This window comes from Lissotriton vulgaris, chromosome 1_1 (genome assembly GCF_964263255.1).
Source record: "Lissotriton vulgaris chromosome 1_1, aLisVul1.2, whole genome shotgun sequence".
Taxonomy (NCBI): domain Eukaryota; kingdom Metazoa; phylum Chordata; class Amphibia; order Caudata; family Salamandridae; genus Lissotriton; species Lissotriton vulgaris.
In genome coordinates this window covers 257,462,741-257,475,095 of record NC_141685.1, presented here as the reverse complement: position 1 = coordinate 257,475,095, position 12,355 = coordinate 257,462,741, and the positions used below count along the sequence as shown (strand labels likewise).

The 12,355-nt window shown below is 41.0% G+C and overlaps 1 protein-coding gene across 1 annotated transcript in view; it reads right to left on the bottom strand.

The window, feature by feature from the left end:
- Positions 1–11,124, bottom strand: part of LOC147746867 (peroxiredoxin-like) — a 296,602-nt gene extending 285,478 nt beyond the window's left edge. Inside the window, exon 1 of the mRNA XM_086936105.1 lies at positions 11,019–11,124. Within this exon, the coding sequence (XP_086792231.1) occupies positions 11,019–11,124 (106 nt within the window). The remainder of the gene's footprint in view (positions 1–11,018) is intronic.
- Positions 11,125–12,355: the final 1,231 nt, after the last annotated feature.

The window sequence follows — 12,355 nt, the reverse complement described above, 5'->3', positions numbered from 1 at the left end:
GAAATGATTATGCCTGCCTTCTCGAATCACATTCCGATTCACAAAAAATATACTTATGCAAGGAAATGGGCAGTAGCCCAGGCAGCAGCATTATATAAAAATCATGTAGGATGGGATGAGGACTCTCCTCCTCACAAAATCCAGTTAAAAAGTCAACCGACTGCACAAAGGCAGTATCCCATTAAGCAAGAAGCTAAAAAACAAGTCAGGGAGATTTTAGATCAACTTGAATACCAGAGGGTGATTGAAACATGCACCTCTCAAATGAACAATCCTTTGTTTCCTGTCTCCAAATCAGACAATTCATATCGTCTAGTTTTTGACTACAGACACCTTAACGCATGTTGCAAAACTTTTGCAGTACAAAATTCGCATAGTGCTACACTAATGAATAACATAGTTAGGAAAAAATATAAAACGACATTAGACATATCTAATGGTTTCTTTTGTCAAAACATTGCACCGGAAAGCAGATACTTGACCGCTTTCTCAGTAATGGGGTCTCAGAAAAATTTCTGTAGGTTCCCACAGGGATTCAAGAACAGCCCAGGACTATTCTCAGCCAGAGTAACAGAGTTACTACAAATATATGATGATGAGGCATTATCTTACGTAGAGGATATCTATCTCACAGACGACGACTTGGAGACTCACTTGAAAAGAGTGAACACCATTATACTTGGGTTCGCAGCAGAGGGTTACAAATTCAACTTTAAAAAGTCAAGAATTGCCCATCTGACAGTATTATTTTTAGGATACGAATTATCAAGTGAAGGAAAAAGCCTAGCGGACAACTTCTTAGAGAAGTGCGCTGTACTCCAAGCACCAAAAACGCTGAAGAACTTACAATCGATTCTAGGCTTCCTGAATTTCGGTAGAACTTACATTCTAAATTACGCAGAGAGGGTTAAACCTCTCTACGAACTAATTAAACCTGATTTTAAACCAATCACTTGGACTCAAAAACACACAGAAATTTTGAGATCACTGCAAACAGACATATTAGCAAAAACAAAATTAGATACACGTGACAACACACGCAATCTTGTAATCCGAGTCATCCCAGGAAGATGCGGATTCATGTACCTGATTTCTAATGAGGGAGAAAAGGTACCAATTTCAATTAAATCTCACTTGTACACACAAGCGGAAAAAACATTCAGTCCAACAGAAAATACTGTGAAAGCAGTAGAAACTGCATTAGCGAATGAACGAGAACTAGCACATGGCAAAAGGATCAATATCCTCACAGCGGATTCCGCCTTCGAGGCGCTATTCAGCCCAGTAAACCTGCCTACAGTGTCACTGGATCCGAAATGGATACAGTGTGTAGATTCTCTTGGAGCGGAAGATGTGAAATACTATTTTGCCCCGCAATTCGAAAAACTGAATGATTTGACTTATGAAGAAGAATATCCTCTGCCAATTGAACTTCTGCCTCTCCCACAGTACGTCTGTATAATCTATACAGATAGATTCAACGTAGAGAACAAATCCTACGATGCAGCCTGTGCGATTGTTAAAGGTCGTTGGCTGTGCGGTAAATTCAGACCGAAAATAACAAAAACTGAATCAGTGAGAAACTGTTGAAATCAGATCTTTACAGATGGCGCTTGAAAATGCAGAACGTGAATTCCCGACACTAATCGTGTGCGATTCGCATTTTTGCGTCAACTCTTACAATAACAAGTTACAGAGCTGGATTGAAAATGATTACAAAGGTGACACAGGTGCCACAATCAAGCATGAAATGCTTTGGAAACAAGTAGCTCTTTTACAGAAAGAACTACAAAAGACTCACGTGATACACACTCTGAGTCATCAACGTGATGGCGTTCACGTTGCAGGGAATTCATTGGCTAATACAGCCACAGCGGAAGCAACTAAACCGGCTTCCGTAGCCACAAAAAAGCGTTCAGAAAAACACATAGACGGGGAAACCATGCTGGCAGTAAAAACGTCCGTAAAAGGCGACTGTGCAACACTACCAGTGAACTATCCACTCAATTATGCATACGTAATTGATACAAACTCCGTTCCTTTTGCTCGAATCCCTGGAGTGGGGGATAGAGTAATTCCAAACATGAACAGGAGAATATTTTTAATAGCAGACGCACACATGGGATTGGGTCCTAGGCACAAAAAGATCAAGGAATCTCTGACTGAATTACAATCAGTAGACTGGTGGCCGGGAATGAGCGTGCAACATCAAATATATGTAAAGAACTGTCCCGACTGTGACAGGGATCGCAGTAGTGAACTGGTCCAGTCTGTTGATCGGCTACCAATTAGAAACAGCGTAATGCTGTCTACATGCCATCCAGCGTCCTATTAATCATTAAGGCTAAACACACTTAAAAAATGTGGCCCCAGCGCTCGGCTGATGCCAGAACGGTTATAAAAGATCTGCGAGTCTTTATCGGCACATACACAATTGCCATGTTCCATTCTGACCAGGGTCCTGCTTTCAGCTCTCGAGCTTATAAGGAGGCCATGGCCGGCATGGCTTTGGCTTGCGGTATTCTTGTCCGTCACACCCCGAAGGGAACAGTGTGGTAGAAAGAAAAAAACGGGACATAAAGCAATCTATAACAGCGAAGGTATTAGGTTCAGGTGCTGGGTGGGTCAAACATTTAATAAGTGTCCAGTTAAGCCTAAACAACTTGCCAAGAAATTCTCTAAAAGGTTTCAGCCCATACGAACTATTGTTCGAAACTAGAATGCGAATTCAGGACTTAGATAGTCAGGTATCAGTGGTAGAAGATAAGAAAACAGACTTTGACATCAAAGATCGTTTGGCTGTTTTACAGGACTTGAATGAAACAAGAAAATCCTTAAGCAACATAAAGTTAAAGCAACAGCCAGCTACCACTGACGAGGCACCACCAGCCCCAGCAAGGCCTGTCTGGATTCCAAAGATTGGGGATCTAGTCAGAGAAAAAATAGCGGTGAAGAAGGAATTTGGGCCTTCTTACAGAAAAGCAGTACCTGTCTTAGCAATCAACGGAACAAGATCAGTAGTACTACCGCCCCTTGCTGGTAAAAAGGAGAACAGAGTTGTATTAACCGACCTGGTAAAACCACAAGCATATGGCCTATAATCAACAGTAGGCCCAGTGGACTCCCGAGAAACAACAGAATACCCAAACTTGCAACAATCCAAGAGGTTCACACTGAAAGACTAATCACATTCGATAAGCCTGCAGTGCACAGAGAGGGACTATGCAATATTGCCATGGAACTCGTGCCTCTTGAGACACAGATTGAAACAGTTCGTCAAGAAACACCAGTCTACAATGATGTGGCATCAGAATGTGCTACCGAAAGACAAATTGAAAGAACAATTCCAACAATTGACAGAACTGCCTCTGACTACTTCATCAACTTCGATAACTTTTCTGAGGATCAAAGCAACCCCGAAGTGATGCCAGAAACAAAATAAACCTTTAAAGAAAAAGCAACAGAACTCTTTCAACTAATCAAAGAAATATGTGTGGATGCACCATTGATTGAGCATTGGATTATTTCAGGGGTATTCATACTCCTACTATGCCTAATTTTAGTTTTAATTTTAGGAAGGTTTATTACAATTCAATGGACAAAGCAAGTCAGAACATCAACTTAGTCCTCAAACCACACAGATTATCCCACGTGAAGAAAAGAGAACTGTCAACAGTAAATGTCACAGCCATTCCAATACCCGGCGGGGTAGTATGGGACAAAACTGACTATGAAATATATGGTCCGGTCGAAATCCTGAAGTATCCTCATCAATTCAAGGTTTCATTAAGTTACTTTTTAAAACATCGTACATTCTCAGATGATTGGGACTTTGAAAGTATTAATAATATGATGTCTGATTTAGTAATGTCAGCAAGATTCACAGAACATGATTATTTACAAGGTTCGTCTAGTTATGAACAGATGTTCTGCTACACACACTATGGTGATCATTACTTGCATAAATCTGCACAGCCTAGAAATGTTTTTAAGTATAACCAATGGGAACATTGTGCTACACCACCTAAAAGCAGTTCTAAAACATTCTATGAGAAATTCCAGTACTTCTCAGGGTTTAACACCAGTGATGCAGAAACGTTTTATTATAAACTGTTAGATAAAACAGGATTGAAAACAATGCTGACAAATACTAAATTGATATATTCAGAAGCATTTTATGAAAAAAGGATGACATTTGGTTTTGATTATTGGAAAAATAACATTGAAACAAAAACAATCTGTACAAAAGATTGGCAGGTGCAAGGCATAGAAGCATTATTTCGAGCCTGCATGATCCCAGAGCAAATAATGTTCTTAAATGAAACAATTCAACAAACAACCTGTCTTGGCCTAGCTAAGATCAAAGACCTTAACAAACTGTCTATTCCAAAGCCAATACCTGATAATGCAACAACAGATATTGAAATAGACGTATCTAAAATTTTACATTTAAACAGAACACATCCTGATTGGAAAAAGTGGTTAATCTGGCCTACTGACACAAACAACTGTCAAGATAGATTCCTGAACAAAACACAGGGGTTAACATTGACCAGACAAGACCCTAGATACTCCCAGAGACAACATCCAGGGATAGTAACAACATACAGTGTAGGGAAGCTGTGCCTTGAATGGCTAGAAGCATCCACAATGGCTGAAATTAAGCAACACTTATCTTTACTTAAAGATGGTGCTGATTTGCGCGATTTTATTATGGGACCACGCAAACAGCGTCAAAAGCGTTTCATAGCTACCAGTATATATGCGACATACAACGAGGCTTGGAAAGTCACATAAATTGAAACATCTGAAAAAATACGAGAAATTGATCGTATTAATTTGGAAAAATCACTTTCTGTAGTGGACAATGGGTTAATGACTCTGTCCTCCAGAATATATTTGTTGGACCATATTGTATCATCTGCCATAGATATAATAGACAAAGACTTGCTAATGTTACAGCATGGCCAGTCGCAATTGTGTTCTATTGTACAGTTAGGCTGGATGCTGCAAAATCTTCGTTCAGGCTATGTGCCTTGGCGTTTAATCAACACAACGTCATTGTTTTCCATCTTAAACCTTACTGATAAACAAATCAGCTTGGCACAGAAAGGAGCAGACTATACAATCCTGAGCATCGAAAAATTTGAGAGATTACCTTTGACAATGTCAGAAAGTCCTGTCATTGAATGGATAATACACGTGATTTTCACAATTCCGATAACAACTTTCCGATTTAAAAATTGCCTTGAATACATACCTACTGGCCAGTATGAACGATTAGGTAAAGGATACATTAAGTCAGCATGGAAATTACCATACACACACACACATGCTATAGTGACAGCAACAAAAATGTATTTCTTAGTGGTGAAAACTGTAAACATTCACTAAGCGGTATACTTTTGTGCCAGGGTATTAATTTACACGGAGCCTGTGAAGGTAATTCAAACAACCTTTCATGCCACCAACATGTCACACCTGCAACACAGATAGAGCCTTTCTTTAAGCAACTCTCGAATGGGAGTTACATTCTAAGAACGGATCGCAGCTGTTGTGGCCTTTTGCCAGGGAAAGCATATCTCGTAAGCGTAACTTCCATGGTCAAATGCTGTATGCAAGCATTGTTTCCAAACGGCCCTGGAGACACTGAGACTCCCATATGGCCTCGTTTGAATTTCTCTTCTATACGAATTGATACTTTAAGCAGAATGAAGTCTGTGCTTTTACAGACAACAGTGCCCATCACGTCATCAAAAGAGACGTATGAACTCCAAGTTGCAAGGACAACATCAGAGATTCATGACCTTTTATCAACAAATTGCCCCGTGCATTTCACAGAAATGCTTAGCCAACTCCTTAACATGTCTAGTGCCACAGGCATCCCAGGCATATTTAAGACGATTTTTACGGGACTGCTAACACCATTTCAAGCAATTCTGGGAATCATTCATAATTTTGTCCATTCAGTCTTTGGCGGCATACCCCTATTTTTGGGACTTGTAGCAGGCATTTTATTTTTGACCCTCCTGCTCTGATATGGCAAGCCAAAACTCAGACATGACTCCGACAAGGATGGAAGAAACGATCCTAGCAATACGCTACCGGGACCGCATAACTAGAGTCCTTGGATTGGCCAGGCTGAGAGATCTGAACATGACCTGGTTTCTTTCATTCAGACCTATATGGCAGACCTGCATCTTACCTGTGCTTCGATGTATGCTATGCGGAGATGAGTGCGTGTTGGACATCTGTCTTGCACTTCCATCAGCAGTACCAATGGATATCGATACTTTGCTAAGTCCTATAACGGCTCACGCATTGTGTTGTCCCCAGCGGCTACCAATCCTGATGACGGCATTCGTTGAGACTCCTGTGCTATGACTAGTGGTGACAGTGAAGCGAAAAATAAAGCAACATCACCCAGGTACGACCTTCTGTGAGCATTGCTGATCCAGACTTTGATGATAGCAATCATTCTCACACCTGCCAAGTTACAGCGTTATCGAACTTGGTCGAACTGTCACCTGATTTTGTAGACCAATTCTTTGAGAGCCTGTCTGATATGATGTTCTCCCCCGAACAGAAACAATAATTTAGAAAAGCATTCCGACACACAGCGTTCCCATGAACTCTGAATTCGGCCTTCAGTTTTAATGAACAAAAACTGCTGAAAAGCGTTGGAACTCTATTCCCCCGTTCAACAAGATTTTTTTTTTAATTGAACACTTTTTAAAAATACTTACCTTTTTCTGGCACAAAAATTCTTTGCTTAAAGTAGACCTATTCATAAAGAACAGAAGCTTCTATTTTTAGGTAAATCTAGAGACATAATAACTTTACATCAGCCTCTAGCACATTTTATAACTAATGCATTCTACGTGATGAAATTATCTCGCCCTTCTTTTCTGTATTAAAAAATATTTCATGTGTAATTTTTTCGCAAAATCGTTCATTGATTACATATGCTATCATTTTGAATGATTTCTATGCTTAAAGACGTACAGAACAGTCCATGTATTTCAAAATACGCCATTTTCCAAATGCATATATGTATTTTGGGGTGGGTAATGTTACACATGCATCTTTTGCTATAGTTTTTATTGAATTGATGGACATAAATTTGTGGAGTGGGTGTCGCGTTCTAATCTAGGACCCCGATCAATACTGTGACCTTATGCCCCTATACGGCTATAATCCATTTATTCCCCTATAATGGCATAAACGATCAAGAGTGATATTTCAGAAACTCGTCTCTGGCCTAACACGATCAGAGCCACATTTCAGAATCTCTTCCTCTGCAGCTTCCTCTGCAGCTCATTAGAGCAAATGACACAGTAGAAGCCACTATCTAAGATTCCTAGATTACACTCCTAGTTCTTCAACAAGATAAAACTCAGCAACCTGGGAAAACCCCGCTTGCTATGTTTTGATTAGTAATAGAACTCTAATGAGCACTGAGAGACGATCACTTCCTAGTGACATCTTTATTGATGTCTTATGTCCAAAAACTTACATCAAACCAGGCACCTTTCAGGTATAAATATTACCAACGTTGCCTTAAGCAAACGCTGATGTTACTACTGCCGCTACTGCTGTCTCAACGACATCGATGATAGCGATGGTGTGGTGAACATAGGAGCAGAACAGCTGTCCCCTTCAGAGCCCAGCAGATGCAAGCTGCCCACGGAGGCTGCCCCTCCTCTTCCTCGACGCGCTGAGAGAGACGCTGTCTTTTCTCCTGCCGAGAAATCCAGCTCCGGCGTTTCCAGCCTACTCTTGCGAGTGACTGGGATATCGAGTCCTGTAAAGAGATACAAGACCTCCAACATTCTATTCCAGAGGTATGGTGTTGACTAAACCCTTAGAGAGAATTCTTGAAGCAAACCTTGGCAAAACCAACTTAACTAAAACTGCTACTTACTTACTCCCTCCCAAGTATTAGGCTTAGATCAGGCACACTGGGGTAGGCGTAGTTAGAAGCACCAGTTGAGTACGTTAGCTAAATGTATATATGAATGTATATATGTTTTATTCATTTAAACCATTGTATGGCTAAGAAACCATATCAATGCTTTTACAGTATTATTTTGCAATCCTCACTTTACTGTACGCACTTTTTATAATAACTAGTCTTGCAATTGTGGCAATTCATTTCTCTTGTATGAGAAGAAAGACTGTTCAATAAATAATACCTTTTATTGAAAACGCCCTTCTCTCTATTCTCTGCATATTGGTGAAAGTAATCTGCACAAAACTGACTGAGTAAAATAACTGTCTATTGTTTCACACGACTCTAGAGATTGACTCTTATTCTAAGGAGCAAAGTTGTCATGTTTATGCGGTTGTTGGAAAACTGAATCCCTTCTTTTCTGTACCAGGGAAGCTGATCACTTCCTATTCAGTCGAGAAAGTTTCCAGTGACCTCTGAGCTAGTTGGTAACAAACCCAATTAAGTTTAGCATAGTCAGTGGAGACCTGGAAGATCCGCACTTCTATGTCTATACTACTGTTTATGTTATTCCAATGCGCAGGGCCTATTGGGAAAATAGGAACTACACTACATAAGCACACTGACTTACATTTTTTGCAAGTGGAGCAGCAATTCGATTTCGTCCGCCTCGTGGCCGCAATACCTCCCGCATTCAAAGTCAGCCGCCCGGGGATGATTCAGACCGAGTCTCAGGTCACTGGATGCATTCATGCACGTCACCACGTGCGTTGGTGCGCGGCACTGCGCGCATTGCGTTAAACAGGACAGTGTACAAGTCTACCATAGGCGGGCTCTGCTGCATGGTAAATGTTTGCAGGGCCGTCATTGGTAGTGCTTTCGCGCGCTACCAGATTGACGGCCCGGGACCAAAACTTGAAGGTGCACTTTTAAAAGAAGGTTAGGTGGTGCGTGCAATGCAGTAGCATTTACACACAGTGGCCCATCAAGGCTTATTTATGCTGCGCAACGCACTTTGGCTGCCAATGATGATTACTGTCGTATTCATTATGAAACTGCTGAGGTGCCGCCCGGCCACCCCCAAAATAGTGCCGCCTGGGGCGGACCGCCCCCCCGCCCCCCACTAGCTACGCAGCTGCTACTATTATAAAGAGAGAACTGTGTCCTTTGAGCCAGGTAAACTCGAAAAGTACACCACCAATCAAAACACCCAAGACATCTTTGAAAACCTCAGGGCAAGCAGAAGGACATAGGCTATTAAAAATAAAAAATATACGTTGTTTAAAAAATGTAAAAATAAAAATAAAATAGTCCCTTGCAAGAAGCGCCGGCCGCGACGTCTGCGTGATGACATCATTTGCGCTCCCAACCCTTCCTGAACACTTCCTGAAATGGCATCAAAGATCGCGACCTGCTGGGAGGACTGCTGCGGCCCTGCTTGCTGCTGGGCGAAGTGGCGGCCTGTGCGGGCGGGGCGCCTGGATCGGGACCGGCGGTGAGGTAAGGATGAGGCTCTCCGGGTCACGGGCGGGAGGGGGCCGGGGCGGGCCGGGGGGGAGGGGGAGGGGGGTGGGAGGTTGGGCTCAGGCTCACAGACAATATCGTGGCGGGCGAGGGCCGGGGCGGGCTGCACGCAAGCCTCAAATGCTGCCCCCAACCCCTTTCTGCCCCAGGAAACGCTGGGGCGGGCTGCTAGTATATACATATATATATACATATCAAAATCATTGCACTTTTTCGGTGTGCTTCCAGATCAACCAAAGTCCATACTTGAAATCAGAAGGGTCTGGCACTTCGAGACATGTCATTTATAACTTTATTTTGGCAACAACAGACACATAACACGTTTCGACTGGAAACCAGTTTTCACCACACTGTTGAGAAAGTATTTTGTTACCTGCTTAAATACCCTCACCGTGATTAATGCACAAGTACATAAACAAAATAGTAATAACTGTCACTGAGTTTACCAATTTGCCATCAATGTATCATAGTGCTTGGACAATATAGTTATTTCCAACAATTATTTTAATTTCATCATATATAATATATAATATAGGTGTGTGCCTATGTCTAGAGTTCAGTGTCCAAGGTTCCTCACATAATAACATTTGATTACCCGAAGGTAAAATGTCCTGATCAAATGTAAATATGTAATTCATACCTGTAAGACAAAAGATATGCTGTGAGGTTTGCTTTTCTCATTGTTAGAATAGCTGTCAGTGTCATTTTATTCCCAAACATGGCAATAAATATAATCAAGCATAACACCCGCATCACGCAAACATACCATGACTTCCAGATCAAAGGGCAGATATTTAGGTATAGAAGGCAAATGAAGGGGTTATATTTTCCAGGATATAGGGGCATATATGCAACAAAGTGGTGGAGTGTGACGTTAGCTTCCTTGGCTTAACGCAATGCTCCACTACTACTGAAATGCAGGACTGCCCCATATTTGGGCAGTGAATATTATAGTATCCAATATCAAAATAATTCTACAAAGAGCTGCAGTTCACCTAGTTGTTACTAGATGTCCCTCAAGAGTCAAATGCAAAGCATTGAAATTATTCTTACATCAAGCTGCAGTTCCACTAGTCGTTACTAGATGTCCCTCACGAGTCAAATGCAAAACCATTGAAACCCTTTCATCAAGCATTTGCATTTGACTTGTGAGGGACATCTAGTAACCACTAGTTGAACTGCAGCTCTTTGTAGAATTATTTTGCTATTGGATACTATATAATATTCACTGCCCACTGCTAATCTCATCCCATAATGCTGAAAAGTTAAGCCGTGCCTAGTACCCCCCGCGCTAGTAGGCCGGGGGAGTCGGCCGGGGCGAGAGGCGAGGCTGGCAAGTGTGGCAGAGTGGACGGACCTGCTGACTGAGGGTGTGACGGGTAGGACAAAAAAAATTAATTAATTTGGCACTTTTTGGACGCGGATTAATATTCATATAATCCTACCTTACCTCTGTGATTCTACTGCCCCAAGTGTGATACGAGTGAAAACCCAGCCTTCTTTGGTCAAATTCCTTTTAGTCCATCATTATTTTTAGACTTACCCAAGAAATGATTCAGCTGGATCTCTTTCATTTGCCCATCTGGCATGAATGCCATACACTTAAATTCTGGGGCATGTTTCCCAATCTTTGCATCGCACACTGCCATTTCTACGCTGGCTAGAATTAGAAATGCATAGGACACATTAACACATGATCCAATATTTCTTGCTTACTTAATAAGGAAAATCATGTAATAAGGGTACAAGAAGATGGTTAATTTATTCAACTACTAAGTAGAGGTGATGGTATGACTCAAGCTGCAAGAAGATGGCTCATGCCATTATGAGCAATAAAGTGAATAGTTTTAAGTGTTAGAGAACTCAATAAAATAGTTTTTAAAAACTGAAGGATAAAGTGGACAGGGCCATCAGAGCCAATCACTTGGGGGAAAGGCTCTTGTATTTTTATGCATGTTGCAAGAAATTGAGTTACTGGTTGAAGGAGGTGAAACCCTACTCAAGCAGCAACCACAATTCTTTGTTAGAATTATGTCACAAGCAGTCCCAAATTAACCTGCGCTGCACCCCTAGTAGCTTGGCACAAGCAATCAGGATCAGCACTTCAAACAGTAATAAAGTGAAACAGAACACCAGAAAAATCCCAGACCAATTTTTAAAAATTACAGGGTATATTAGCAAGAACTTGTTAAAATTATCGCCATTTTAGCGGCAGGAAACTGCCGCTAAAACGGTGATAATGGGCTTGCTAATATGCGTTACAGAATGCCAATAGAAGCCCAGGTTAGATGTCCTGCACATCTAACATGGGCTTCTATTGGGATTCTATAACGCATATCAGCAAGCCATTAACACGGTTTTAGCTGCAGTTTCCTGCCACTAAAACAGCAATAATTTTAACAAGGTTGTTGCTAATATGCCCTAGAGTAATTTAAAAAAAAATATTTAAGACCAAAATGACAAAAATCAAATGAGTAGAAACGGAGGCAGACAATTTGAAAGATTTACGGGAAAACCGTGCCAAAAAGCACAAAGTGCAAACTGTGGATATCTGCATAACAATTCAATATTAACATTATTTCGGCATTATACCTTAAAAAGTTTCACATACAACATTCAAAGAGAAACGAGTCATATTAAAAGTATGTTCATTCCTATTCAAATTCATAAAAATGTGAAATAATTCTGATTGGAGCATTCGAAATGTCACTGGAATTAAATAGCTCTATAAAAGATCCGTGAGCTAATCATATAGACAAAAGAGCAAAATAACCTAGAATCACATTTATGGTAATTGCACAATAAAAAGGCCTTATGGGATGTTGACCAAAATACTACAATCAATTAATATACAGTTAATCAAGCAGGGGCTTAGTAGCA